General features: G+C 36.7%; 1 protein-coding gene across 1 annotated transcript in view; it reads right to left on the reverse strand.

The window, feature by feature from the left end:
• TARBP1 (TAR (HIV-1) RNA binding protein 1) overlaps nucleotides 1-27,611 on the reverse strand; it is a 40,004-nt gene extending 12,393 nt beyond the window's left edge. The window contains exons 1-19 of the mRNA XM_008947568.1: nucleotides 27,525-27,611; nucleotides 26,409-26,478; nucleotides 25,399-25,547; nucleotides 24,301-24,353; nucleotides 23,048-23,145; nucleotides 21,700-21,835; nucleotides 20,601-20,697; nucleotides 19,634-19,723; nucleotides 17,791-17,929; nucleotides 16,691-16,787; nucleotides 16,220-16,395; nucleotides 12,892-12,989; nucleotides 10,653-10,814; nucleotides 9,309-9,502; nucleotides 8,365-8,620; nucleotides 8,089-8,277; nucleotides 4,726-4,925; nucleotides 4,524-4,595; nucleotides 769-889 (exon numbers count right to left, since the gene is read on the reverse strand). Coding sequence (XP_008945816.1) covers nucleotides 769-889; nucleotides 4,524-4,595; nucleotides 4,726-4,925; nucleotides 8,089-8,277; nucleotides 8,365-8,620; nucleotides 9,309-9,502; nucleotides 10,653-10,814; nucleotides 12,892-12,989; nucleotides 16,220-16,395; nucleotides 16,691-16,787; nucleotides 17,791-17,929; nucleotides 19,634-19,723; nucleotides 20,601-20,697; nucleotides 21,700-21,835; nucleotides 23,048-23,145; nucleotides 24,301-24,353; nucleotides 25,399-25,547; nucleotides 26,409-26,478; nucleotides 27,525-27,548 — 2,421 coding nt within the window. The 5' untranslated portion in view covers nucleotides 27,549-27,611. The remainder of the gene's footprint in view (nucleotides 1-768; nucleotides 890-4,523; nucleotides 4,596-4,725; nucleotides 4,926-8,088; nucleotides 8,278-8,364; nucleotides 8,621-9,308; nucleotides 9,503-10,652; nucleotides 10,815-12,891; nucleotides 12,990-16,219; nucleotides 16,396-16,690; nucleotides 16,788-17,790; nucleotides 17,930-19,633; nucleotides 19,724-20,600; nucleotides 20,698-21,699; nucleotides 21,836-23,047; nucleotides 23,146-24,300; nucleotides 24,354-25,398; nucleotides 25,548-26,408; nucleotides 26,479-27,524) is intronic.
• Nucleotides 27,612-27,648: the final 37 nt, after the last annotated feature.

Here is a 27,648-nt window from a genome sequence, read left to right on the forward strand (position 1 = left end):
GTTTTTGCCTTCAAAATACATGACACCCGAAACTACTTCCTTAACTTTTAAAAAGAAAATTTGGTGATCCAAGTTCTATATTAATATTCAAATGTAAATACACTTCATTTTCCATGTTTAAGCTTCATATTTAAGCAAGTCAGGAAATCGTTTTTAAAATGGATTTTTCCCATTTGATCAGTCTTAGAGCACAAATATTATCTATTTTTCTCTAGTAACTGACAGAAATGAAGGATCACCCATTTCTTGTTCTTCAGACAAGAATTAATTGTACAGTACCAGAATGCATGAGTGATGTTCTAATAGCAGTTGAAGTAATTTACCTCTGACTTTACTGCCAATGTATAATCAGCTATGACATAAGTGAAAATCAGACTCCAACCACCTCCATTAATTCTAATTATAAAGGTCTTCTAAGGACACAGTCGCTCTCTCCATTCAAAAGTTAGTCTGCAATTGTTAAAGTGTGGTACTTCAAAATGCAGCCTAAAGGAAGATTCTTAATGGAACAACACTTACAATTTGGATAATGTTCCGTGAAGTCAGAAAGTCCAGTAAAATAGAGAAATAAACTTAAAAGACATTTTTTACTATTTTTGTTTGGCTGAGTTAACTTCTGTCTCATAACAACAACAGCAAAAAATCTATTAATGGGCAAATACAGACAGGTTATACAAACAACTGTAAATACATCCTGTCAACTGTAAATACTCTGTTTTAGTAACTGTACTAACATTACATTTATATACCAAGAGAAATGAGGTTTACTTTATCAAGCAGTTTGATGAAAATGTCTTCCATAAACGTCTTATGAGAGATATTTGATCCATCCAACCAGCACAGAAATTTAATAGCACAAACCCGAACGTAGTGGTCATCTCGATTTGTACTGTAAAATATTTAAAAAAAAAATCAAACTCTACTTTTTCAGACAAAGATAATTCCTAAATTATTTTATAAAAGCAGCAAACATCACCTTGAATATACAGCCATCAAGCTGCCTGTATCAAGACAATATGCAAACACCCAGAACCACAGTTTTAAATTCTGTTCAACATTGCCAATGAAGAAAACTCATGAGTTCCAAAGAACCAGTCCCTGCTCCTATCTGCAGGTCTTTAATAGCATCTGTTTAAAAATAGCATTCTACAGAAATAGCTGTGACATAAAAAGGTTCTGTGCCAGGAAGAGGAAGTCAATGAGGCCTCTACAGACAGTTAAGAGTATCCTCACGATCACATGCCCTAATTCTCATGGGGGACTTTAATCACCCTGATATTTGCTGGAAAGGCAACACAGTGAGGCACCCACAGTCCAGAAGGCTCCTTGCAGTGCACTGATGATACCTTTCTGACAGCAGTGGTGGGGCTAATAAGGAGAGGTGTGTTGCTGGACCTTGCACTAACAAGTAAAGAAGATCTGGTTGGGGATGTGAAGGTTGAGGGCAGCCTTGGCTGCAGTGTCCACGAGATGGTGAAGTTCAGGATCATGCAAGGAGGAAGCATGGCAAGAAGTAAGGTTGCAACTCTCAACTTCAGGAGAGCTAATCTTGATCCCTTCAAAGATCTACTTGGAGAAATCCCATGTTTTTGGACTCTAGAAGGCAGGGGAGCCTAAGAGAACTGGTTAATATTCAAGCACCACTTGCATCTGTACAAGTGAAAAATAAAAAAGAAAAATTCAAGTAGAGGAAGCAGGAAACCTGCATGGATGAGCAAGGAGCTGATGGAAAAACTCAAGTGGAAGAAGAAAGTGTACAGTATGTGGAAAAAGGGACTGGTCACTTGAGAGGGACATAGGAACATTGCCAGAGTATGTAAGGATGCAACGAGGAAAGCTAAGGCCCTCTTGGAATTAAATCAGGCAAATGATGTAAAAGACAACAAGATGGGCTTCTTCAAGTACATCGGTAGAAAAAGGAAGACTGGGGAAAATGGGGCCTGCTGCTGAATGAGGTGGGTGCCCTGGTGATGGAGGATACTGAACAGGCAGTTACTGAATGCTGCCTTTGCTTCAGTCTTCGCTACTAAGACTGGCCCTCAGGAATCCCAGTCCCTGGAGGTAAGAGAGAAAGGCTGAAGGAAGCAAGACTATCCCCCTTGATCTCTAACCCAATCCTCCTCAAGCATTTAGGCAAGCTGGACACCCATAGATCCCTGGGCCCCAATGGAATGTACCCATAGGTGCTGAGAGGTGCAGATGTTATTGCTAAGCCACTCTTCACCATTTTTGAAAGGTTATGGAGAATAGGAATGGTGCCTGAAGATTGGAGGAAAGCAAATATCACTTCAGTCTTCAAAAAGGGCAACAATGAAATTACAGGGCCATCAGCTTCACTTCCATCCCTGGAAACATAATGAAACAGCTTATTTTGGAGGTGATCTCTAAGCATATGGAGGAAAGAAGGTTATCAGGAGTAGTCAGAATGGATTCACCAAACGGAAATCATGCCTGCCCAATCTGACAGCCTTCTACGATGGTGTGACTAGCTGGGTAGATGAGGGTAGAGCAGCAGATGTTGACTATCTTGACTTCAGTAAGGCTTCTGCATTGTCTCCCATAACATCCTCAGAGATAAGCTTAGAAAGTGTGGGTTACGTGAGTGGATAGTGAGGTGGATTGGGAACTGGCTGAATGACAGAGCTCAGAGTGTTGAGATCAGCAGTGCAGAGTCTAGCTGGAGGCCTGTAGCTAGTGGTGTTCGCCAGGGTTCAGTACTGGGTCCAGTCTTGCTCAACACATTCATTAATGACCTAGAAGGAAGTGCAGAGTGTACTCTCAGCAAGTGTTCTGATGATACAAAACTGGGAGGAGTGCCTGACACACCAGAAGGCTGTGCTGCCATTCACTCTACAGCCTGGAGAGTTGGGCAGAGAAGAACCTAATGAAGTTCAACAAGGGCAAGTGTAGAGTCTTGCACCTGGGGAGGAATAACCCCGTGCACCAGTACAGGCTAGGGGCCGACCAACTGGAAAGCAGCTCTGCAGAGAAGGACCTGGGAGTCCTGGTGGACCAGAAGTTAACCATGAGCCAGCAGTGTGCACTGGCAGCCAAGAAGGCCAATGGTAACCTGGGGTGCATTGGCCTGGCTATGGCCAGCAGGCTGAGGGAGGTTCTCCATCCCCTCTACTCTGCCCTAGTGAGGCCACACCTGGAGTACTGTGCCCAGTTCTGGGCTCCCCAGTTCAAAAGAGACAACTGGAACAACTGGAGTGAGTCCAAAAGGAAGGCTACAAAAATGATGAGAGGACTGGAACATCTTATGAGGAAAAGCTGAAAGACCTGGGGCTGTTTAGCCTGGAGAAAGAAGACAGAGAGGGGGTCTTATCAATGCTTATAAATATCTAAAGGGCGGGTGTCAAGAGGATGGGGCCAGACTCTTTTCAATGGTGCCCAGTAACAGGACAAGGGGCAACAGGCACACACCAGAACACAGGAAGCTCCATCTGAATGCAAGGAAAAACTTTTTTCCTTTGAGGGTGATGGAACACCGGATGAGGCTGAACACAGAGGTTGTGGAGTCTCATTCTCTGGAGATGTTCAAAACTTGTCTGGATGCATTCCTGTGCAACCTGCTCTAGGTGAACCTGCTTTAAAAGAAGGGTTATACTAGATGATCTCCAGAGGTCCCTTCTACTGCCAACCATTCTGTGATTCTGTAACCTTAGAACAACTAATATATGCTTCTAGTTTTGGCCAGTAGTTTAGTCCAAAACAACACTTGATTTCTATTAGTTACTCAGAGACATCCAGAATAATTCATGCCAAGAACAGAATTAATGACATTATAGGTAACAAAGCATCACACAGCTGCAGACTGTCACAAACAGACATCTGAAAACCAAGAAACTCTTGGGGAAAAAAAAAATATGGGAGCAGTGAACTTTGGCAGTAGATTTTTTTAAAGCTCAGGCTTTATCAACTTCTAACACTTCTGAAAACACTGTGGTAGTCCGAGAAACAGTTCTTCCACTGAGTAAAACTGGAAGTGAAGCTGTAAAAGAAGTTCCAATAATCCGACAGTCAATGGCCCTGTTTCAAAAACTGGAGGGAAAGCCTATTGCCAGTAGGCAACCTAAAAAGTCCTACAACCAACATTAAAAAGCCAGACTCCAAATCTAGCTGCATTAAAGCATGAGTTTCTTAACTGTCTTGTCTACGATGATAAGGTACCATATCAGCTCTGTAATGTAATACTCTAATGAGTATTAATTTTGAGGTGGAAGAATGAGGAAGCAGTTATTTCAGCCCCATTCAAGATAACATTTCAGTATTTTCCTTAAAATACTTAGCATTTTTCTAAATTTTATATCTGAATTATTAATATAATGTGATATATACCTCCCCTTAACAATATTTTAGCAAGCTGGTATGAATATACTCTTTATGGGTCTCTTCCAAGATATTCTACAGTTCTATGGTAAGAAGCTGTGTTCAAAACGAGCATCCCTCCTACTGTAGCATCAAGCATAACGAAGACAATTCACACCAAATTTTATAAGATGTAGCCTCAAAATCATTACCTTTCTGTAACAACATTTGCTGCACATTCTTCTCCAAGATTTTCTATGAAAGCATGCACATCCTGAATCAACCTTCAGAGATGAAAAGACAAAAGCAACAAAATTAGCAAAATAGCATACAAAATCTGTTTTCAATAGTTATATCAAGAAGAAAAAGTGCACAAAATCATAACAAATATAATCAAAGATTTTTTTGATATACCTTTGGTCTCTCCTAAATACAGTTCCAAAGACACAAGCCTCAGTGATAAGTTCACAGTAATTTCCAGCATTTAAGAAAGCATTTGTCAAGGTACTTCTGTCATCAATGGTGGGAAATATCCAAGACCGACAACAATGACTAAGAACCACATTGAAGACTCCAGTCTTTGTAGTGGACATATCTATGATCTTGGAAATGATCTGAAAAGAAGAAGAAATAAAGGATTCAAAATCTACTTTTCATAGGTGCTTGGATTATTAGAATAATATGGCAGTGATACCTACTTCAGCAGGTCTGATCATCTTCTGCACCCTATCTCTGCTCAGGTTAATGCTGTCTTCAACCTATTTACAATTCCCTGATTACAAGGGCAGGTGAATGGGCAACAGTTGGCCCTGCACATATTTATGTTAACAAAAGACAGAACTCATCTTTACTTAAACAGATGTAGCACCAGATGCTTTACACCAATCTCCTGGTAACTGAAACAAATGCACCTGAGCTTACTTAATGAGTAACAAACCTGGTGTTTTTAATCAATCCTTACCAATTTAGAAAGAAGCATTACACCTTAAGCAAAATTTCTTCTACATGTAGCCATATCACTTTAATGAGGATTACATTCAAGTTGAATATCATATTGGAGGTAAAGTGGAAGAATGTCTTTGTACTACTTGTTTTGACAAGGTTATATTTAAGATATAAGAAACTGCTATCTAGAACTTATTGGAAAATAAAATGAGAAAAATGGCCCCAAAATTTTCCTTTCCTACTCCCTTCATTAGGATAAGTGGAAGAGCAAACTTCAGTCATTTATTTTTTCTAAGAAATTTGCAGTCATTTGGGAGAGTATGGGTAGATTCAGAATGAACAAGTGGTTTAGTCTTTTTTTTTTTTTTTTTCACAGAGCATCAGTTAGAGCTGTCCATGAGAATGGTTTTCCAGAAGGTGTGACAGCTCTTACAAGACAAAGCTTCTTCTCTTCCCCACTTGGAAAATGATAATTTTGATAATGTAACAGTTCTTTGACAGTAACTCCATTTTTATAGACAAGATGTTCTAAATTGCTAAGGATCAAAGCACCAAAAAGCTCATGAAGAGCTTAAATTGAAACGCTGGAATGCACTCTGAAGAAACACTTTATGGAAGGAAAAAAACACCCAACACCCCAGAAACATTTGGTATTTTTACAAAGCATTCAAACATTTACTTTAGTGCAAAGATAGACTTGTAACTTTCCTAATAATTCCAAAACTGAACTATTGTGTTCCACCTATAGGGAGGCAGCATGTTTACTATGCATTTCTGGATCCTAGAACGTTTTTCAAGTGTTTCATTAACACAGTAAAAGTCCAGCACGCACACAAGAAATTGAAGAAATTTAGGTTCTAGCACAATTAACATTTGAACAATCACAAAGGAAATGAAAAAAGGCAGCAGAAAAAAAATGAAGCTTATGAGCACAGTGCTCTGGGCACCTCTGTGAAAACCCTTCTGGATTTTACCATAGCAATATTCCCTTTTTTTGGCTCAAAAATACCCCTTTGCTCCACCCTTTCTATTTTTAAAAAGAGTGCACTGTGCTACACAACTAAAATTGTTTCTGTGACCAATCAGTATCAGGCAGTTTCATTTTTTTCCTTTCTCTTTAGCTAAAACTACATGGCCATTGCACAAAGGTTCAATGGCAACAGAGACTTCTAAGGAGTGGGATAAGAATATACATAAGTAGGCACTTGCTTGGGAACTTTATCTTCATTTTCTTATGAAGGGGCAGAAGGTGGCTCGACCAGATGCCCTTTGTTGAGTATAGGAGACCTTCATTAGCTCCTTGATGCCTGCTGTCGTGGTATGTCCCACTGCAGACAATGGGATAGCTGTCACAGACTCAAGACTCTCAACATTGGCAAAATATACCTTACATAATTCTTGAAATACTAACAATGAAATTAAGACAATTCTGAGAATTTTAACAAGTGTTAAGACCAAAGGAAAAAAAAAAAACCTAACTATAGCTCATGAGTTACTACAACACTGAGCATACAATTATGCATTACAGATACTTATTAAAAGAAAAAGCTAACCAATTCCTATAACTGAAGAGATATTTTACCATCTTTTCACATGCATCTTATTTTGGATTTAGTCCACATGAAGACTACAAATGTGAGTGTTATCTACTGTTCAAAATAGATGACAGTAACATTATCTTGAAGGAAGTTTTCAAAAACAACAAAGAGAAAACAAATGGGACCATATTTTAAGATACTTAAGGCTTATATGGAGACACCACAGCAATTCTGAATAGCTAGGAAGTGTCAGTTCTTTGATATTTTATTAAAATAATTTTGGAGTGTCTGGGTTGAAAATAAAGCTGGGACATTTGCTATTATTTACAGTTAGGAGCATGGCATAAGGACAGAGGTACTTATGGTGACTTCAAAGCAGAACTGCAGCCTCTCCTAATGTGATTTCTGTGCTGAATGCAAAGCAGTGCATGAGACTAAGTCTAAGCATACATATGTACCGGCAACTAATAAACAATGCATGACAGCTCTGGCAGCAGTCACTGTGTACTGCTCTGCACAAACATTTAACTGATGCTCAGAGGGGGGAAAAAAAATATTATTTAGAAAAGAAATAGTAAACAATTTTCCAATGTATAAAGCCAAGACGAACCAATATCCCAGTACTGAATACAGTTTTAGTGACTTAAAATGAAAAAAGTACATCATAACATATGCAAGAACTTTTGAAGTACAGGCAGCTGCATATAACTTACTAAAAAAAAGAAAAAATTATTCTAACTATGGAGGCAGCTCTATCAAGAAGTATGAAATTGAACCCTAACTTGACTATGATTTTTATGTTTTCTACACCTGGACCCTCAGAGTAAAAAAACAAAACCCTTTGAAGAAGCAGTTAAGATTGGCACCTACAAAACTTTTGAATGCCTCTAACTTTTAATTTTAAAGTCCTTTAAAGACTAAGCTACAGAAAAAGGCATATTTTTTCCAGAATATTAATCCTTTGTTGCATTTCCGGTGATAAAGCCTAAAGAAAATACTGAAGAGGAAATACATGCTGTAAAAATAAAAGAAAAAAAAATTTTTACTGAATACAGAAGAAAATCAGTCTAAAATAAAAATTTAATAAATAGTACTTCTCATTTTCTGTGTTACAAGAATCAACAATATATTTGTTTAGCCTCAATTAATTCTCAGATCTTTAACATTCTCAAACTAGTACCCTTTTGGAAATGCAAAATTCACAACAGCTGAAGGGAAAATAAAAAGTAAAATACATTTTTAGATGCAGATAAAATTTATGTTCCTTTTCCAAAACAGAATTCTTAGAACTGACCTCTTTTATTTTGGCATATGCTTGACCCTTCGCACTTGCAGCAACAGCTAGAACCTTAGTATCAAAGATGAACTGAACAAAAGTTTTTAAATTGGACCAAAATATTAGTTGTGTGTTACTCAAAGAGGATATGATCTTCCAAGCCAAATCAAATGCTTCTATGCACAGAGACTCCGATGAGTCCAGAAGCTGAAAATAAAAAGAAGAGCCAAATGTTACATATGACAGAAAACATGCCCAAAACTATTAATATCACGCAGTTAGTTTATCTTTTACCTTGGGAACAAGGACTTTCATGCAGTCAAACACAGGTAAAACCTGGTCTGAAGGAAGGATAGTTAGGGCTTCTAATGCAGACTGTAGAACTTTTCTTGACCTTTCAATTGTAAACAATGACATTTCTGAGGCTTCTCCATACTCTTGAGCCAGTGTTGGAAGTGAATTTAAAACGAAACAAAGGCAAATCCATTGGTCACGAACATAGCGTGCAACAATTCTCCCCCATCCTTGAGGTGCTGTTTCTTCACAGAAGCTGTAAGGAGATTATCCTTCAACATATATTGTATTAATTTATCCTGCACATTCCTGCTTCACCAGGAACAGCTTAACTGTACGAACTCATTATACTTCAAGATGCTAAAATTTACACAGGTTCAAGGGCAGACTACACAAGTTCAGGGAAGAGAAATCTACAAATAAAAGCTTTTTAAACCAAGAAAAATTAGTTCTGGGTTCAGACAGTCTCGTTACTCAAATATATGGGAAAGTATTCAGTGGAAACATCAATATATGCTGGCCATCTATTTTTGTTACCCAAGTATTTAGGTTTTGGCCCCTAGGCTTGCTCTGGGATTCCCTTCCCCAACAGTAAATAATTTCCATTTAAGCTCACTTGCATGCATGTTATGGCTTTGTGCAATGTATATATATTTGAGCTGGCATAAGGATAACCTAGTTTCAAAGCTAGCTCTGGCTTCATAGCACTGGAGGACTGAGCAAAACAACCTTTGGTCTGCTCAATTATGGCTGATTTAATGTTCTAAAACTTGAATGTTAAGACAAAGGAGCAACTGAATGTATAGTTTGTGTTCAAAATTCTTCATTTTTATCTTGGCAAAAAGTTATCAAAGAAAATAATAGGAAAAGTCAGCCTCTTAATCACTGCTCCATACTCATCCAATTTATACTGGAGAATTACTGAAGCTATAGCACAGACATACCTACTTTTTTCTTCAATGTAAGATGGCTTCTTTAGTACTTCATTGAATTGAGAAACTGAAACAAATCTCTTCAGAGCATCCACAGAAAGCAGAGAGTCCAGGTGTGCTTCAGGTTTCTGATCCATTATCTCACAAACTGCTCTAAGTGAAGCCATGCTAGCTACTTTTTTGATTTGTTCTTTAAGCTTTGGCTCCTAATTAAAACCAAATCATACATAAACAAACATACACCAATTTCTTCTAATACAATACAAATAACCTACTGATACATTTGATAATTCTGCTACCTGTATTACCTCAGACAGCATCAAGCAGCAACTCTGCATGCTCCTACTTCCTTATTTTCTTACCCTACAGCATAACACAACTTCGCTTGGCTGGGTCACTGCAATCAATTACAAGATTCAAGCATTGAAAAAAATAATCTTGCAAATTACAAAGACTTATTCAGCGCAGGTGCCTAGCTCAGCTGTGATGGAACACTTCTGTCTTGTCAGCTAACAGTTTATACATATTGCTAAATAATAATTAGAAAAAAGATGCGGGTCCATCTAATCAGAAACCCAAAGCAACAAGACATTTGAAATTGGGGATACCACATGCTACTACATACCATGTCTTGCTTTTTGTTTCCTTAGAAAAGCAAACCCAGCAAATCAAATATTTACCATGTTTTAATGTGTTTTATTAAACGTTCTTGAACAGTTGTGGTTTAACTCAGAAAATATGAAAGCTTATACCAGCCAACAAATCTTAAATCTTCTTTTATAGAAGTTATTGTTTCTTTACCTTTTGCAAATAGATGTATTTCAGATATATTAGCCTAATACATACCACTATTGGATAATGACCATAAGAATATGAAAAAGCTAAAGCAATGCCGGGTTCTGAAATTTCTTTTTCTCTGTATGTTCCATCTCGGAAATTCAACAGATCATTAATACAAAAGTAATTTTCATTTAACAGTAACTTTCTCAGTATGACTGGTTCATATTACAACTCAAGTTTTACTTTAGCTATTCAGACTTCTAAAAATTATACTATAAGAAAACAAAAGTACTAAAACCCCTTAACATTAACATTATACTGATAACTAAAAACCATATAGGTGTTAGGGAATATATATACACATACATATTCACACAAACTTTTTATTATTTTATAATGTATTATATAAAAGTATAAATAATTAAGTATATTTATGATAAAATATTTATACATTAACTTGTATGTTTAAAGAATTTACTATAATACAAATATAATAAGCACATAAAAGTATTCATTCCGATTAATATTTACTGGTTTATTTTACATTCATATTTACTGTTGTAAATGTTAAATTACCTCTTCACAGTTCCTCTCCTGAAGATTACAAATCGATGCATTTGTCAGGGACAAAATGAAATTCTTGATAGATGATACCTTCTTCCAGCTGACTTGCAAGCACAAATTCAGTATCTCTGGAATTAAAGCTAAGTATAGATCACAACGATCCAGATCTCCAACCTAAAAATGAAGAAACAAAGGTAAATCAAAGAGGAAACTTTGATGGAAAAGAAAGAAAACTAATAGTAACAATGGTATCAGAAAGAAAACAACAGCAGTCATTGCAGTTGAACAATCTTTTCTTTAATTTTGGGGTTGGGTTTTTTTTTTTTTTTATTTTTAAATTTTTTCAGCTTGCAGGTTCTTTTAGTTTTAGGGCTCTGGTGTATGCCTTGGAAGAGACAGTGTGAAATAAACCTCCATTTATTTGAATTAGGAAGTTGACTTCCCTTCCTTTCTGGGCCCAAAGGAATGCCATGTAAAACACCTGGGCTAACCTATTGTCTGAAGCCGTGCTCAAAGCCTGCCCAGTTTTCAGATCAGAGGAGAGCACTGCAGCCTGTACGTTCGCAAGGGTGTGCTGCACCTTGCGCTTCTTCCCCAGCTACATTTTATCTCATGCCTCTATCTTCCTTGGTTTATTGCTTTTTATTCTCCTCTTGTATTTGCAACTTTTCTTCACATATCATGAAAAACACCTCTGTGTAAAGCCATGCACTCAAGCAATGACATGAAGAAAGAACTTTTCTTTCTTTATTTTCATATTTAGTAAATACACCTTTGAACTTTCACTGACCTTCAGATGCTGTTCTCATGATTCAGCTCTAACTTTTGCTTTGAGCAGGACCACTTTTCACATCAATCTGCCATCACACTCACATTTTGGGGACTGTCCACTATCAGATTTATTGTTTGTTTTTGCACTTTCCCTTCAATTTGTACTTTCCATACTGTTTCTGAGAAAATAACCCAGACACCCCTGCTCCTCTCCAAGTTTCCACCCTTGCAAAAACACATGCTTTCCTTCCCCCTCCAACTTACAGACTTTTTTCACTTTCCGAAACATAAGAAGCAAATTTGACTGCTGTTCATTATCATTTCTGCACACTTGTTGTGTAACTTTGTCCATAAAGCCTAACCAGTTTCTTTTCTAAACTCACTCATTAAATAATTCTAAAAATGCCACATTTTGATCCATCTCCTCATTACAGTTGCTACTGGTCTTCTCCCTTCTTCCCTGTAGTCTATCCAACTGTAGTCTACTAAATTAAAAATCTTTAAACTGATGTCTTCCCTTAAAAAAAAAAAAAAATCTGTTTCAGTTTTCTGCCATTTATTATACAAAATCAAACGTGACATAATTAAAGGTCACAATTGAAAGAATTGTAAAGACCTTACAACTCTGCATCTTCTCTTACTCCATATCCTCCTCTTGAAACTCCTCATCTGTTTGTAAATCGTGTTTGTGTAAAACTTACCTTCAAAGTTCCTACTTTACATTTATTGAGCTCTCCAGTTTTGAGAATTAGCCCCCTTTTTAGCTTCCACTGACCCCTATTTCTCAAATCTCCACTCTCTGAAGAATAACACCATTCTTATCAACATTACATTCAATTCCTCTTCTCCCTAGAGAAATGTCTGTAAACGTTTTGCTTTACGTGTCTTGCATCTTTCTACTTCTATATCACTAGAATCCCTTTAGAGTAGGGAATATGTACCTCCTCTCTCTCTAGAAAGCACTGCAATTCTTTGATGTATTCAACAGGGTATTTTTAAAAAAGTGAAACTCCTCTACCAACAAGTCATTTTGCTTAAAAAGCCACAGGTTTCTTTAGGGTATAAACTTAAATACTGGCCATGGCAATGAGCAAACGGTGGGAGACAGTCAACAAAGATGCTGAGCAGGCTGAACACTAAAAGTCTCTAAACTCAAAACATCTTATGTCCACAATTCTACTAATAGACATGATACAGTATGATACTCATTTCTTACTAAACAATTTCTTACTATACAATTTCTTCAGATTTGAGAACAAGCAAGCAATATAGTCTATAGACACTAAACACTACTTGTCAAGACACCCTCCCCTATCCCCTCCTCATATTCTTACTCTGCTCATCCAGAAAAGTTAACAGAAGTGTTTCTATGCCAATTAGCTTTCTAGGTGTTTAAAGGCTTGATATAAGAATTAGGAACACTGGTAAAACAAATTAACAAGCAAAACCACACCCAGGTATGCCTCAAACAATTACTTACAGTGCTTAACTCATTTGTAGTAAGCCGTCGGAGAATAAATTCAAGAACACTCTCCACAGGTGTTATAAGAGATTTCCAGATAAAAAACAACACTCCATCTGTGTGAAAAAAAAAAAAGTACATACTGAAATACAGTTTCCTTAAGAAATATTACATCATGCAAATTTAACTACTGTATAACTTTTACACTAACTTTGTAAGTACTCAAATACTTAAGAATACCTTAAAACAGCTCTGTACTCTTCAGCAGTGCAAGCCATAGTGCTGAAAGAATCAAACCAGGTGACAGTCCTTCCTGAGATTTATCATGAATTTGTGAAACAAAAGTCATACAACACCAGAATACAATGCATCATTTTCCAGCTTTAAATGCACACTTTTATCCTATTCCCAACCCTCTGCACCAATTGCTTATTAATGAACTTAGTCTTTAATAAAGAACAAAAGTTTCCATATCCAGCAATTAATTGTATGTGAAATGTATGTAAAATGCAATTATCTATTTCTAAGATGTACAGAAGTGAAAACTGGTTTTCGGTGGTTTTGTTGGGGTTTTTTTGTTTGGTCTTTAGTTACTTTTTTTTTTTTTGTTTGGTTTCTATTTACTCTTTTTTTCATGCTGTTTAGAAATAATTCAGCTTTGGATACACAGTAGTCTTGTAAGATTTCAGTCAAGTAAGATTTAGGTCACGTAGCTTCCTGGCATAAGGGTGTCAAATAAAATGCAATGTTGTAACACAAATGCAATATTTTCTCTAAAAAAAGGCTTAGGCTACAGAGTATACCCTACTTCACAGCATTCCACAAATGAAAAGACACAAGTTTACTACACAAAAGAGCTAGGTCACTTTGATGAAACATATTTAACCATAAATACACTCCAATCTGGACTTCAGGGTAAGGACTAGCTGAAAGCCAAAGAAATAATATATCAATACGAAAACAGAGTTAACACATTGTGCATGATGATCTTGTTCTAAAAATATTAGTCATTAGTTTCAGTGTTTAGGAGAGCTACCTGGAGGTCAGATCTACTGTTTTTTTCTTGAGTTGACCCTGAATTACACTTCATGTAGCAAAATTATTATGAAATGGAAGACCTTCAAAAGGTAGAAATATAAAGGGATGTATTTCCAGAAGTTACACATCTATATTATACTTACTTTCAACATTCTCTATTAGTACAGCTCATTGGACTGTATTCCTAACCTTTAATTTGTTTAGAACAGTTTAACTGTGTTAGATTATTACCACACTTCATTCTAAATCTCAAACAACTAAAACACCTTTTGCAAGTAAAATTCAGAAATTCTTCAGATAAACATTTTGGACATAAAATAGAATACACTAGCAGTGGCTTTAACCCTATCAAAAAAATAACTAACAAAAACTTACTGTTTAAAATAGTGAAGTCTAACAACAGAACAGATAAGACAGGTAGAAAAATGCTGCTGATTTCAGCATGCATTTCAGACACATCTATCCCCACTACAGTATTCTTAAACAAAACACTTCCCAATTGGTGCTATTTTTGTTTTACAAGCTTGAATTCCTTTCTTCCTCCCTCCCATTCTAGTATTTTCCATTTGACAGACAGACTTTACACCTGTTTAATCAACACAGAAACAAAACTGTATTTTGCAGCACTACTCTTCCCACCCCTTAACACAGTCAATTCACAGCTATGGAAACAAGATTTACTACTTGGCTCTCCTGCGCAGAAGGAAGAAGTACAAAAAAACTGTAGGAAATAATACAAGAAAAGCAATCCCTGTTTAAATTCACACAAAAATACATAATATTATAACTCCAAATCTGAAAGCCTCTTAAAAGACTCTACTGGTGATAAGCCACACTGGAGTACCTACAGGGGCATTCAAAAGGATGGAGACACTGCCATGCTCAGGTTTGACATGCCTGAAGAACTGTTAGCAGGACTCCACATGTCAAACCAGGCATCAAAATTTCCCAAAGCAGGAGCAATCCATTACATCTACACTAGCAAACACACATGGAAATAAGGGACACAAGGAAATATTTTACAGACTTCAATGGATTTTGTAGGGTTCTGCTTCAGGCTTTTTCTAGCCTTGTGCTGTAGACCGAATGCACACTGGCAGCTGGGGCACATATCCCAGTTTAGTTTCATTTGAAGGAATCCACCTCAGCAGCCAGAGACCATCCCACAACTTTAACAGCAAATTCGGGGGGGGGTGGAGGAGGGAGGAAGGAGGTGAATATATAAAGCACTTCTTAAAATAAGGGTAAGCATTTACTTCAGGGCTGCATGTAAACATCTTCAAACCTGGATGCAGAACCTGCAATGATTCTTTTTTCCACATAAGAGCCTAGATCCAACTCCAAAATTACTCTCACATTCCATGTTATACAAATACCAAAAATAAAAAAAAATAAATCCCCAAATAATCTGGGGAAGCTGAAACCAAATGCCAAGATCCCTCTTGATCCAGTTCAGCATGCTAATTCATGAAAAGAACATTGCCATTTTTCATTTGTTCTCAGGAAAAAAATATAGGTCTATTCTGACTACAAACTGACCATGCTGACACAAAAGGAGTAGTAAGGACTCCATACCTTTTGTTCAGACTGTCCTGAAAGGTCTACAAGTTAAAGTGCTTAATCTGGGGTACAGGGACAAAACTCACAGTCAAATCAGCAGGCTGGTGCTTCAGTAGGCATCTCTTAACCTCCTTGTTTCTAACCAAGGTCAAAATAACGCAAGTCACTTAAGGGTGCCTACTGAAAATCATGGCTAATAACCACAAAATAATGAGAGACATTCTGTCTGTTGCAGCCTAAACAGCATTATTTGAGAAAAAAATTGCCTACCAGTCAACTCAGAAAAGGTTACGTCCAGCAGGATCACTTTAAGCACTCAGGGAAATCTCTGGCTGAACCTGTGGCAACTAAGCAGGTTAAGCTAAATTTTGGTACTAACTTCTTTCTGCAGTGTCTATACGACTTACAGAATCCATTCACAGGCAAAGGAAAGGCCTATAAATATTTGTAATACAGTCACACTCTCCAAGTTTCAGCTAACTGCTAATCTAACCCTAATGGAAAACTTTTGCTCTCTCAGAAGGCTTCCACATTCTCTATTTCTAGTCTTTGGCACACCTTAAGAAGAGCTTAAGAAGAGCTCCTGGTGGACTGGACCCACAGCTCAATTTCGTAACAGATATGCCAGACTGCCAACTTTTACCATTTCTAGGCTAGTGTTACTTTGACAATATAGCCTTAAAACAGCAAGTACCTTAGTTTTAGTCAGACTTAATGTAAGACACAGTATACTGAAGATATCACTAACCATCTTGTGTATTGGAACATTTTAACGAAGGGGTCTGCAATAACTTCAAGAGAAGCTGTAGGCTTTTATCTGTTTTCAGTGTTGGTATGTAAGCATTACTGCCAAGTTTCATCAAGACATCCAGAAGAGGGTTCAAGAAAGTCTCTAGTTCAATCCATTCTATGTTGCTTTTTCCACTACACAGAAACAAAAATTAAAAACAAAGTCTTCTTCTCAGTATCTGCCTTAAATGCAGAAGTCACTTACGGAAATAAATAGCACACATGTTTTCAAGTCACAAAAGTATCTTTAGAAATGCTCCCCAGTATGTTTGCAGGAACAGTTGGACAAGAGCTCAGGAATGATAAGGCTGCTCGAAAGTCTACAGAAAAAAAATGGACATGTTCCTGACTGGATCAGGCTTCTACCAGACCTTTTAGGAGTGAGGGGTTGAAAAAGAGAGACATGTAAAATAAGGTATTTCATACTTACCTGTATTTATTCCTCATCTGCTCCACATCCGCAGCCAACAGAATCATAGTTGCCACAAGCTTAGCTTCAAACCACTCAGGCATAAAGCAATTTTCTCCTGATTAAAGACATTTTAAGGTTTCCACAGTATTTATAAAATACCTTCATGTTAATTTTTAAAACTTTTGGGTTTATACTTATTAAAATCAAATAGTAATACAACAGCAATTAATGTTAACAGGAATATTACTACTAATTTTTTTTCCATTCTTTTATCTAGACAGAAACTAAACGCAATTGCTTTTTGTCTGCACCTCAAACCTGATAATCTCATTGGTTTCTACGAAATCAATTTCAGGCAACGTGCTGTATTATGTAGTAGCTCCCAACATGCTTTTCTATTGCTTTTAAAAATATTTTAGCTTATTCAAATGAAGTTAACCAAGAACGTAATTCCAACATGCTTTGTCAGGAACATCAGTTATTTTGACCAGTTAAAAGTTATATGAAGAACTAAAACTATTCTGTCAAAAGGCACTAAAAAAAAAAAAAACTAATTGAAGTTTCTCTTTTCATTGATCTTTCATTCAGGGCTACATTATCATACTTAATAATGTTGTTTCTTGAATAGCAGAACATAAGTTAGTTTCAGGGTTTTTTGACTGGTATGTTTTTGGATTTGGGAATATAGAAACCAAAACACACTTTAGAGTTTCAGTTCAAGCAGCTGACATTGTTGGGTGTTTTTTTCCTCCTTACAGCTGCTTATGGTTCATATCAAACTAGAAAATTCTATACATAACTTTTAGGAAGTGTTTCAGTATTTTCAGGCACCACCAAAAAAGTAACAGAAGAAATCTAGTGGACCTGCATCAGTGCAGCATTAAAACTTGAGTATTTAAGCTTAATTTTCAATTAGTACTGCAGGACTATTTTACAAAGGAAAACTGGAATCAGAAGATAAAGTTCAAACTTAAGAACCATGAATACCACAAATTAGGTAGAATTTGAACAGGTACAATATAAATAAACAAACAACTCTTCTAAAATCCAAGGGATAATTATAACTTTAGAAAAAATTATCTTCAAAATCTTTTTTTATTAATAAACATTTAACTTACTTTCAGATGCTGGTGTCTTAAGGTACTCTCCCACAAGACTGTGTACATATTCACATAATGATGATGTCTCTTGATGTTCAAAACCAGAGGTTACAGACTTTCTGAAGCATCCCTCATTCACTTGCAACCAACTGCAAACCTAAATTAAAAACAATGTTACTACTTAACCACACTTGCCAGCCATGTACTGATGTTACCAAGTTTCACAGCAGCACCTGAACACACTATTAAACACGAGCTGTTACAATAAAAAATCCACATTGTGAGGCTTAGCAGTCTATTCCTTTCTAACTAGCATATAAGAAGGTTCTTCAGAGAGTAATTCAGAGCACCTAAAAAAAGATCATTGGTCCAAATGTAAGAAAAACTACTGCTCTTAAAACCAAGAAAGACTGGTAATAATTCCCTTATCTCAAAAGGGCTTCCCACAGTCAAGTGTTATCTAGTGAGACTTGCATTTTTAAAAAACTTTAATGCCAAAAATAATTAGAACAAGATGAAATATACAGTATAGTTAACAAGAGAACACTATGCAAAAAAATAAATTTATCACTATGTTGCTGTACAACTAGCAACAGTTATGGCTTCATATTCACTTGGCTCTAGTATACCCTATATATAAAATTATTTCTTTGTATTTTTTCTACAGCATTTTGCATGTTGCAAAGGCATAAAATATATATCCTACATAATTTAAAATTTATAATCTCACTCTAAGTACATTTTTCCCTTTGAGATTACCCTGTTACTTCTGCCAGGACTGGGTTCATCCTAACAACATGGAAATCGGAGGCAGCCTTTACACAGGTTTTTTTTTGGCCCATGTACTGGCCCATTCAGAGAGTCTCGGGATCCACATCATCTTGGACAGTAATTTAAAAACTATAAGAAAGGGAAAACACACACCACACTAGCAGACTACAGAGCATAACAGACTACTAGCAAACTTACAAAATAGTGTTTTTTTCCATCAAAGGAAATTTTGCAACAAAGTTGAACGGAAACGAAGGGAAGTAGCCATTAAACAGAAATAACTGCCTGTAGGATCTGATGAGCAAGAGCAGCTCAGGATTTTACAGCCACCTGGTATCCTTAATAAAAGAGAGAAAAGACCAAGTTGTGGCTTTTTTGTTAAAAAAACTCTTTCCATGAAGTTACCATGCAGAGGAGTGAGGATAGATGCCTGATGGGAGAGACTACAGATCACAGTACAAGGTGACCAGCAGCAATTTTAGTTCCTACAATCATGGCAAATGATGCAGAAGACTCAGACTGTGATGAACACATAGAAGTCTCTTAAGGGACCAGTATTCAGGAAACAAAAATCAGAGTAAGACCCGATTCTGATTTGCTTTTCAATACAGTTACACCCAACAGCTGCAATACAAGATGAACTCTAGAACACAATGTACTGGGGTATACAAGCTCTGAAGGAGTTAAAAAAATCCTCTGCTTCAAGAAAGAGCTTCTTTTTTTTTCCTGTGTTCATGCAGAAAAATATTTTACTACCCAGCTACTTTACCTTCAACCACCATTTTTTTTTTCAGTATTGATGCAGAAAAAGTAATATTTTACTCCTCACCTACCTTACCTTCAGCCACCTTAAAATGCTTCCACTTTGAATGTGCTTTATAACTTGTTTAGGGTTAACACCTCTCTAACATTAAAACAACCCAATAATCACAGTTTTCAAATGAAACATAAATCCATCAAGACTCCAGAAATTCCAGAATGTACCAATGCAAAAGTAGGTATTTAAATATTAAATTAGCAATAATAAAACATGCATTTGTATAGGTATTGGGGTTTTTTTGATTAACAAAAAAACAGCATCAGTTCTCACCTCTTTCCATAACATAGTATCTCTTCTTAGGGACTCCTCTGGTCTAAGGGACAGAAGAAAGCTTGAAACTTCTGGGAGGGACACCTTCTCCTGAAGAAGTTACTCAAGATACAATAGTCGCCAACATAATACATAACAGATAATATCTATAAAACAACTCAAGAAATTTGCTGTTATCTGGCAAAAGTTTCAGAAAAATAAATTTACTTTTTCCTTTCCATGGCACAAATTCACGTCTGCCTCTTTGGGTTAAACTTGTCTTTACCAAAGAAGACAATTTAATTTTCCCAAGTACTAAAACCTATCTGAAAGTTATTGAATGACTAGAGGAGTAGTGCTATTTACAGATGATACCTTTTAAATGAATGTACATAAATGAGTTAAGAGTCACTGATGAGTGCTACTTTTGTATTTCCAAAGGATATTCTGCTCAAACAAGTTTATAGCCATAACACACAATATGGAAGACTGCCTACTCATCTAGAAAGCAAGCATGGTATATTACATAAAAACATGAATACTTTGACTATTGAAAAATAAAGGCTTGGCTATTTCAACATTAATGGTGTTTTATCACTCTGGTATTATGAATATTTACATCCTCTTAGATATTTCAGGAAAGTCCATTTAGTTTCTATCTGTTGAAACCTGAGTTTATACAGTGGATATCATAACAGGATACTATTCCATAGCTCCTGCATGAAAATCCTGTGACAAAGCCTCAAATAACAGGTAATGGAAAAAAAAGAAAACCAAAGTTAACAAGAAACACACCCATACTTACCTAGCAAAACTTTTTAAAAGGAGACACAAAAAAAACCCCAAAAGTCAAACCCAGCAAAATTAGTTGTTCCATGTTGTATTTAGCTATTTATGGAATACTGATTACTCTGTAGAAGTGTTAAGTCTATCTCTATTACACCAGAATAAATAAATACAAAAATAATAAAACCAAATCCAAACTCACCACATCTGTCAAATGCATAGCTGTTTGAAGAAGATAGCACTGAGCAGCTCCACGCAACAAAATTTGATGTGTAATCATAGTACACTGGAGGACATTTCTGGAAAGAGGAAAAATACACAATGTAGAAAACACTCATGTAGGAATTTTAAACATTTTCACATATTTGCTAATTATTAGCCATTTTCAATATATTAGGTTGTATTTACAAATATATTCTACTACAATCATTGCCTGACCAGACAGCATACAGATCCAGCACCAAGACTACTGCTGCATGTACTTCCAAAAACTGATACTACAACTTGGATAACCATATAGCTGACAAAATTAAAAAAAAAAAAGAAAGTAGAGCAGAGAGTGTGGGGGGGGGAGTAAAACAAAACCAAAACTAAAGGAATAATCCCCATGATCACATCAAACTGGTAATTTAAAATTGCCTGTTACAAATAAAGTACAAATACAGTTAGAAATATGCAAAAATTCTCACTCTAGCACAAAATTATCTATCAGCAGTTGGTCAGTGCGTCTGACTTTTTTTGTTAAACTACATTTATCCAGTATTCCTTCATTCACCAGTAAGATCTTATTTCAAAGCTCAAATTTGATTAAACTGGAATGAGTGGTTTTTAGTGGCTCTAGGAAGTGAAAGCAGAGACTTAAACATCAGTGTAATTAAGGACAATACGCATGCCAAGAACTTTTACCTAGCCTTTTATTCATGAGTCTTTCAGTTTTGTGGGCTTTCACCTGATATAGCCTTAACTACTATTAAACAAGGTTTTAATGTAATTAGAAGAAAAGAAATAAGTTTGATATATAGTAGTATTAAAATATGGAAGGACAGGAAAAAAAAATATGCCAAAAAGGCAGTGTCAAAGATCTGTAATGCAAAGCACAAGTCACACAGAGCTATAAACACGCCAGCTCTTAAAATTGCTTCCCTCTGTGAATTATACGTAAAGGAGAGAGAACCTTCCATTCCCATGCAAAATCATCACATCCTCCCAGAATTAACAAACGTGAACTAAACCTTGGCTCTCCAGATGTTCAGCACATTTCTTTAGACTTCTGTAAGAGCACAACACAGTGAACGTTTTACCTTAGAGCTTGAAGTCCTTCAGTGCCCAGTACTTTACATGCAGGGATGTATGCCAGAGCCATAGAAAGAAACAAAATGGGAACAGCACACCAATGCCTACTTGTCATCTTCTGAATAAATTTTAACAGGAAACTACCTTAAAAGTAAACAGAACAACCAATCCAGAGTGATTTTTTGTTCTTCAATACATTTAAATGACACAGACCCCAGCAGAAGAGTGTTATGATCATTACTGAACATTAAAGGCAACAGAATAATTTCCTGATTATTTCAATGAAAAAAGTACATTCCAAAGAAGCCTGTCAGAAAGGTAACATGATAAGGAGATAACCAGAAAAACTTAGTTTTCACTTTGGTGATTTGCACTAATCATGGGATTTTAGCTCTGACTCAAATTTTGAGTACTAGACAATGCCTTTTTTAAGCAGTTAGTCCATGTGATGACAGACCACAGTATGTGGCAATCCAACCAGCTTAATGGATGCTGGCACAGTCAAAGCAAGCCTCAGAAAGGTACCACAGGTACAACTTACAGAAGCAGGTTACCCAGTCTGAGAATCGCTAATCACAGACTCTCTATTTTGTGATAAAATGGATGCTTTGGGACAGGGGAGAGAAACAGAGCATCTATGGCGTTACAAACACTTCAGGTGTTCCCTACCAGAGTATGTACCTGTTGACATGAGGTACTAAAAACAGCTGGTTCTACCCTTATTTAATCCAATTAGACGAGATCCTAAACTCTGGTCTGTCAAAAGTTGCTCCTCCTTTTCAGCCTACGCTAACCTCAAAGTTTGGAACACAGATCTTCCTTCATCCAAGCTCACATTAAAAGAACCCTCATTCACCTTCTGCTTCAGCATTTGGATGGACTCTTTAGAATGCCTAAGCTACAAACTACACAGGTTGTGACTAAAAAAATTCTGGAGTATAGGTTAACCCTCCCCACAAACCCAAACAAAAAAAACACCACATCAAGACGGCCCCCCCAAAAAAAAAAAAAAAAAAAGATTTTCCTCAGCACAGTATTATCTACACTGACAAATAAAGAAAAAAAGAATCTGCAAATACTGTTTACCTTCAGAACACAGAAGTCTGGAATTTTAATTAAAAAAAAATAAGTCTGCTTCAGTTTGTCCCAAAACCAATTTTGTAGCATGATACCTCAGCATCACTTAAAGCCTCTGAAGACTCTCTTTTCTCTGGAAACTCCACTGCCACAAGAACTACCCAAATTTTCTCAAGTAATGTAGAAAAATAGTGTTTATGTGACATACAGAAAATGGGTCTATAATTTTTAAATAAAGAAAACCGAATTAAAAAAGTTTACAGTGATATTTAAACTTACCTTTTTCTTCCTCTGGAAGAAGCATGAGATAAGTAGCCAAAAACTTCTGTAGCCTCATTCCCAAGGGAGGACAGGCTCCCATGAACTGACCTGGTGTCCTGTTGGGTTTTAAAACATCAAATACACAACTGGCATGTTAACAGCTAAAAGTAGAATTGGCCCTAAACAAAACAAAGTGCAGCTCAGTGTTTAATTCACTGCAGAGACTGCTCCAACAGGCCAGAGATGGAGCGTATCAGCTTGTGTCCTCCACTTATGCCACTATTCCAACAGCAGCCAGAAAACATCCAGGGGACGGTCACAACAGCACAACTGTCCCTGGCCACCTACAAGGAGATGGTGGAGGCACACTCTGGCATTCAAGTGCAGCCTCGAGTTGATCAGTCAGCACTGAGAGCATCTTACACTGAGCCCACAGTAAGAAATGGCACTGCCAGTTCAACTTAATAAGCAACAGTCATATTCTACCCGCTTCCCCCCCCAAAAAAAAAGTGCATAGAGACAACATCCACTTTTTTAGCTGCCTGACAAAGTCGGACAGTCAAGGTTCCTCCAAAATGATTTTGAACTTTCAGATTGCTAGCTGAATCACCCCAGCCACTGCATCTGTCATGATGCTGGGTGCATGAAGTGCATCCAGCACTTCACTCCCCGTTAAGAGAGCTCTCCATGCAACTAGCAGAAAGGACTGAATGCCATCAGGACACTGAAGCTATAGCAATTTGCAAGTCCTCCTCCTTTTGTCTGTTCTTTATGTATTTACAACAAGGGAGGCCACTGTCGTCTGTAGACCACAAATAGTCTCCTGCAAAGTAGTATTAATTTCCCAAAAGATAATCAAGTACAGTCAAAAAAAAAAAAACAAACCCTTCAATCAGTTATGAATAGCCAACAACTAGAGCAGTCCTTTCTTTCTCCAGGGCAAGAAAATGAGAACATAAAAAAATAATTCACTAATTTATTAATTTATCATATCTCACTTCATTTCCAAATCATTACTTCAAAACCAGGTGTAAAACAGGGCCTTGAGGATCCCTATGTTGTTATTACAAGGATTAAATTGAACCTACTTCACCTTACTTACATCATCTTGCCTGAAAAACTCTTTATGTATCAGTGAGTTTAGCAACACCATTTGTTTACTAACATGTTCTCCTTTATCCAATATTTTACCCACATATTCAAACTGACATTATTAGAATAAATGTCCAATAATCAATACATTTAAAAAAACAATAAAATCAGTGGCTTACCTGCTATACAGAGAGCTTTCTGAGAGGGCATCCATTAACGGTCCAATAACAAACTGATTAAAGAAAAACAAGAGCAATGGCTAAATGTACACTTGCAAGGCTAGGTAGAGCTAAACAGACTTTTTTTTTCACCAGACTTTAAAAGGACAGAGTCAGAAATTAAACTCTTGCTAGTAGCAAATTGTAGGAACACAAAGAGAAGGAACCTAAAGAGATTTCACGGAGCATTGTGAAAGGTGCAGGCAAATAAGAAAACCTTTTGGGAAGCAGATAGAGAAAAGATGTTTAAACATGAAATAAAAGACTAGGGGCCAAAACAAGTAGAAAGATTTAGAGTGTGTTTTAAGTTTGGACTGAACTTCAAGTTAGTCATCAAGAGGCTGACTTTATTTACATAAATCAGCAATGTTACCCTTTGAAGACAGTACTGCTTCCATGAAGAGAAGGCAGTACTAATAGTATAATATAGATCATTCCTTACTAATGTGTAGGCTGCTTAGGGAGCCAACCTGCCTATGATACTAATTAAAAAAAAAAAAACTACAATATTTCTTCCCATATACGGCACATTTTCAAGTGTCGTGTTTAAACGTAGTAATATACAACAGAGACATTCACCTCCTCACAGAGTTATTTAGCAATAGATCTTCAAAATCCATCCTAGAGTAGCAGACATCATGCACATACTTGAAATCTGTTGACCAGGTTTATCCAAGACTCTGTTCAATTAATATTAATTAATAATTTTGGAGAGGTTCAGGGAGCTTTGAAAATCTGAATTATCAATCACTCCTCTAAGAATTTAACTTCCGGTAACAAATCTCTATAAATTGGGAGTCAACTTTAATTAGAGAGCATTAGTGTGAAATAATGGGAATGAACAAATCCACTCAAAACCACATTCCCTCCAGCCTGGCCATTTTTCAAGTAATTATGTATTTGATACCACTTACAAATACTGCTATCAGTTGCACAGCAACATAAGAAGGTATTTTTGTAGAACGTGTCCAATTCCAACGTTACTGAGGCAATTGGTGTTAAGATACACCACAAATGAGAACATCTGTTTGCTCTGGTAAGTAACAGTAAAACACTTACCTCTGAAAAATGAAGTGAATTTGGAAGATGCTTTGTTTCACAAAGCTCCAGAAAATGAAGAATGCCTTCCTTTGTCAGTGCTTTATTCTCACTCTCAAACATTCGCTTATAAATGCACATGTGCCACGACGGGTGAAACAACCAACAACCTGTTGCAAAAGCAAATTCTTCTGAAATGACCCAGAAAACAGTGACATATTGACATACAAACACATTCTGGGTACCAACACAGTAAATTCACAGGACATTTCAAAAATACAATTATAGCTATCAGATTCATAAAAATACCCTGTTAAATATCCAATACAAAAAAAAAATTATTAACATGACTTTCAAGACTTCTCCTCTAAAGTTTAGTAGTTATAAATTAAAATTACTAACAAGTGCAAAAATCCACGTCATCCTTCCTGCAACTCTCCTCATACCAACATTGTATTCATCTGCAACACTTCCACATTAACAGTCTTCCCACTTTACAAATCTCTTAACACCTTGCACTACCTAATTAGACATGCTCCATTTTGCCTTACAGAAGATGAAACTACATTCTTTAACATGCTCTTTCAGCACTCAATTTGTTTCTTCTTGCCCTGCTTGCAACAAGTTGGTTCCCCCCCTCTTTACAGAGCTGTTGGAGGTGATTTAGCTCATATGACCCAACCTAAGAGACTGAGTTTGTTTTATTTCCACATTAGCCAAAGTAAAGCAAAATGTAGTGGAAAAGGAGCATTTATTTGACTTTACTGACAGAAAAATTAATTTCAAGATAACATAGTAAGCAATAAGCATATGCCAGGATTTATTTTCCTCAGAGCTGAGTAGCACTGCCTGCACACGTCTGGCAAGCAATTTATGCATATCACAGGCTCACAAAAACTGGAATAGCCACACAGAAAACAGCTAATTTTTTTAACAAAAAGCCGCCACTAAAACAGCAGGGGAAAAAAATTTAAAAGTGCAACTCCATTGCCTAATATTTAGAAGATGCTTCATAAAAAGTTTCATCTTACCTTTTTCCCCTGATACAGCATGCTCATATAAACTGTTTAGTTTGGGTAATACTGGCTTTATGACATGGATCTGAAATGCAAATCAGATATAATGAAAGCAATCAGTTTATCTCAAACCAAGGAACTTGCACTTACTCGTGGGCTAGAATTTACTACCAGTAGCATTAACATAATAAGTAATATAACTGCATTTAAATAAACCTGTAGTGTGTGTGCAACTGAGGAAAAATTGATAACTCTATGCAATCGTACCATAAGAACAATACTTCCCAATAACCAGCCATTCCAGACATCAAAACTATAATAAAACACCACACATCTCTAAAATTAAACATTTTGGTACATACCATTTCCCTCAGTGACAAGACAATTATGTACAAATAAAACAACTACAAAGAGGCAGTCACAAATAGCAACATTGCAATGCCAAAAAACTATGGAAGGTTAAAGTCAAGAGACTTTTGTCAAGTTTCTGTCAAGTAGACATAGTCAAACACAGTAATTTCTATTCAAGGCCACAAGTGTGTTACGGTACAGATGGAACTCTAGTGAAAACAGGTTAAGTTGCTACAGCCTCATTTTCACCAAGAACAGGTTACTCACGGTCTGACAATTATCTGCATTCCAGGTTTTTCTTTTCTAGTTCAATCCACTGCTTTAACCAGAATTATTCCAAAGACTGAGTTCTGAATTTATTCCAAATGAATTATACATGCTGTGTTTTACAGACTTAAAATTAGAACTAAAAATATTCCTGTTCATGCATACTTAAATACCGCCAATCACCAAAACTGAAAATATTTTAGACTAGATCGTAGGAAGAAGTTCTTCAGTATGAGGCTAGCGAGACTCTGGAATAAGTTGCCCAGAGAGGCTGTAGATGCCCCCTCCCTGGGGATGTTCAAGGCCAAGCTGGATAAGGCCTTGAGCAACCTAGTCTGGTTGGGAGGCGTCGCTGCCCATGGCACGGAGGCTGGACTAGATGATCTCTAGGGTCCCTTCCAAACAAAGCCATTGTATGACTCCATTTAGCCCAGTAACAACATTTACATGCACGTGCCAGAAGAAAAGCACCACGCAGAAGGGTGCCGAGCATAGATTTTACTGTGCTCCTACCTGGTTTCCTTCCAGCGTCTCCATGATCAAAATGTAGGTTTCCCAAAACTGCAGGAGTTTCTCATTCTGCTCAGGGGACCACCAGAACAGGCTCGCTCCTGCGGGAAAGGAGCAGCTGTGTCCC

Source organism: Merops nubicus, unplaced genomic scaffold (genome assembly GCF_000691845.1).
Source record: "Merops nubicus isolate BGI_N331 unplaced genomic scaffold, ASM69184v1 scaffold4069, whole genome shotgun sequence".
NCBI lineage: Eukaryota > Metazoa > Chordata > Aves > Coraciiformes > Meropidae > Merops > Merops nubicus.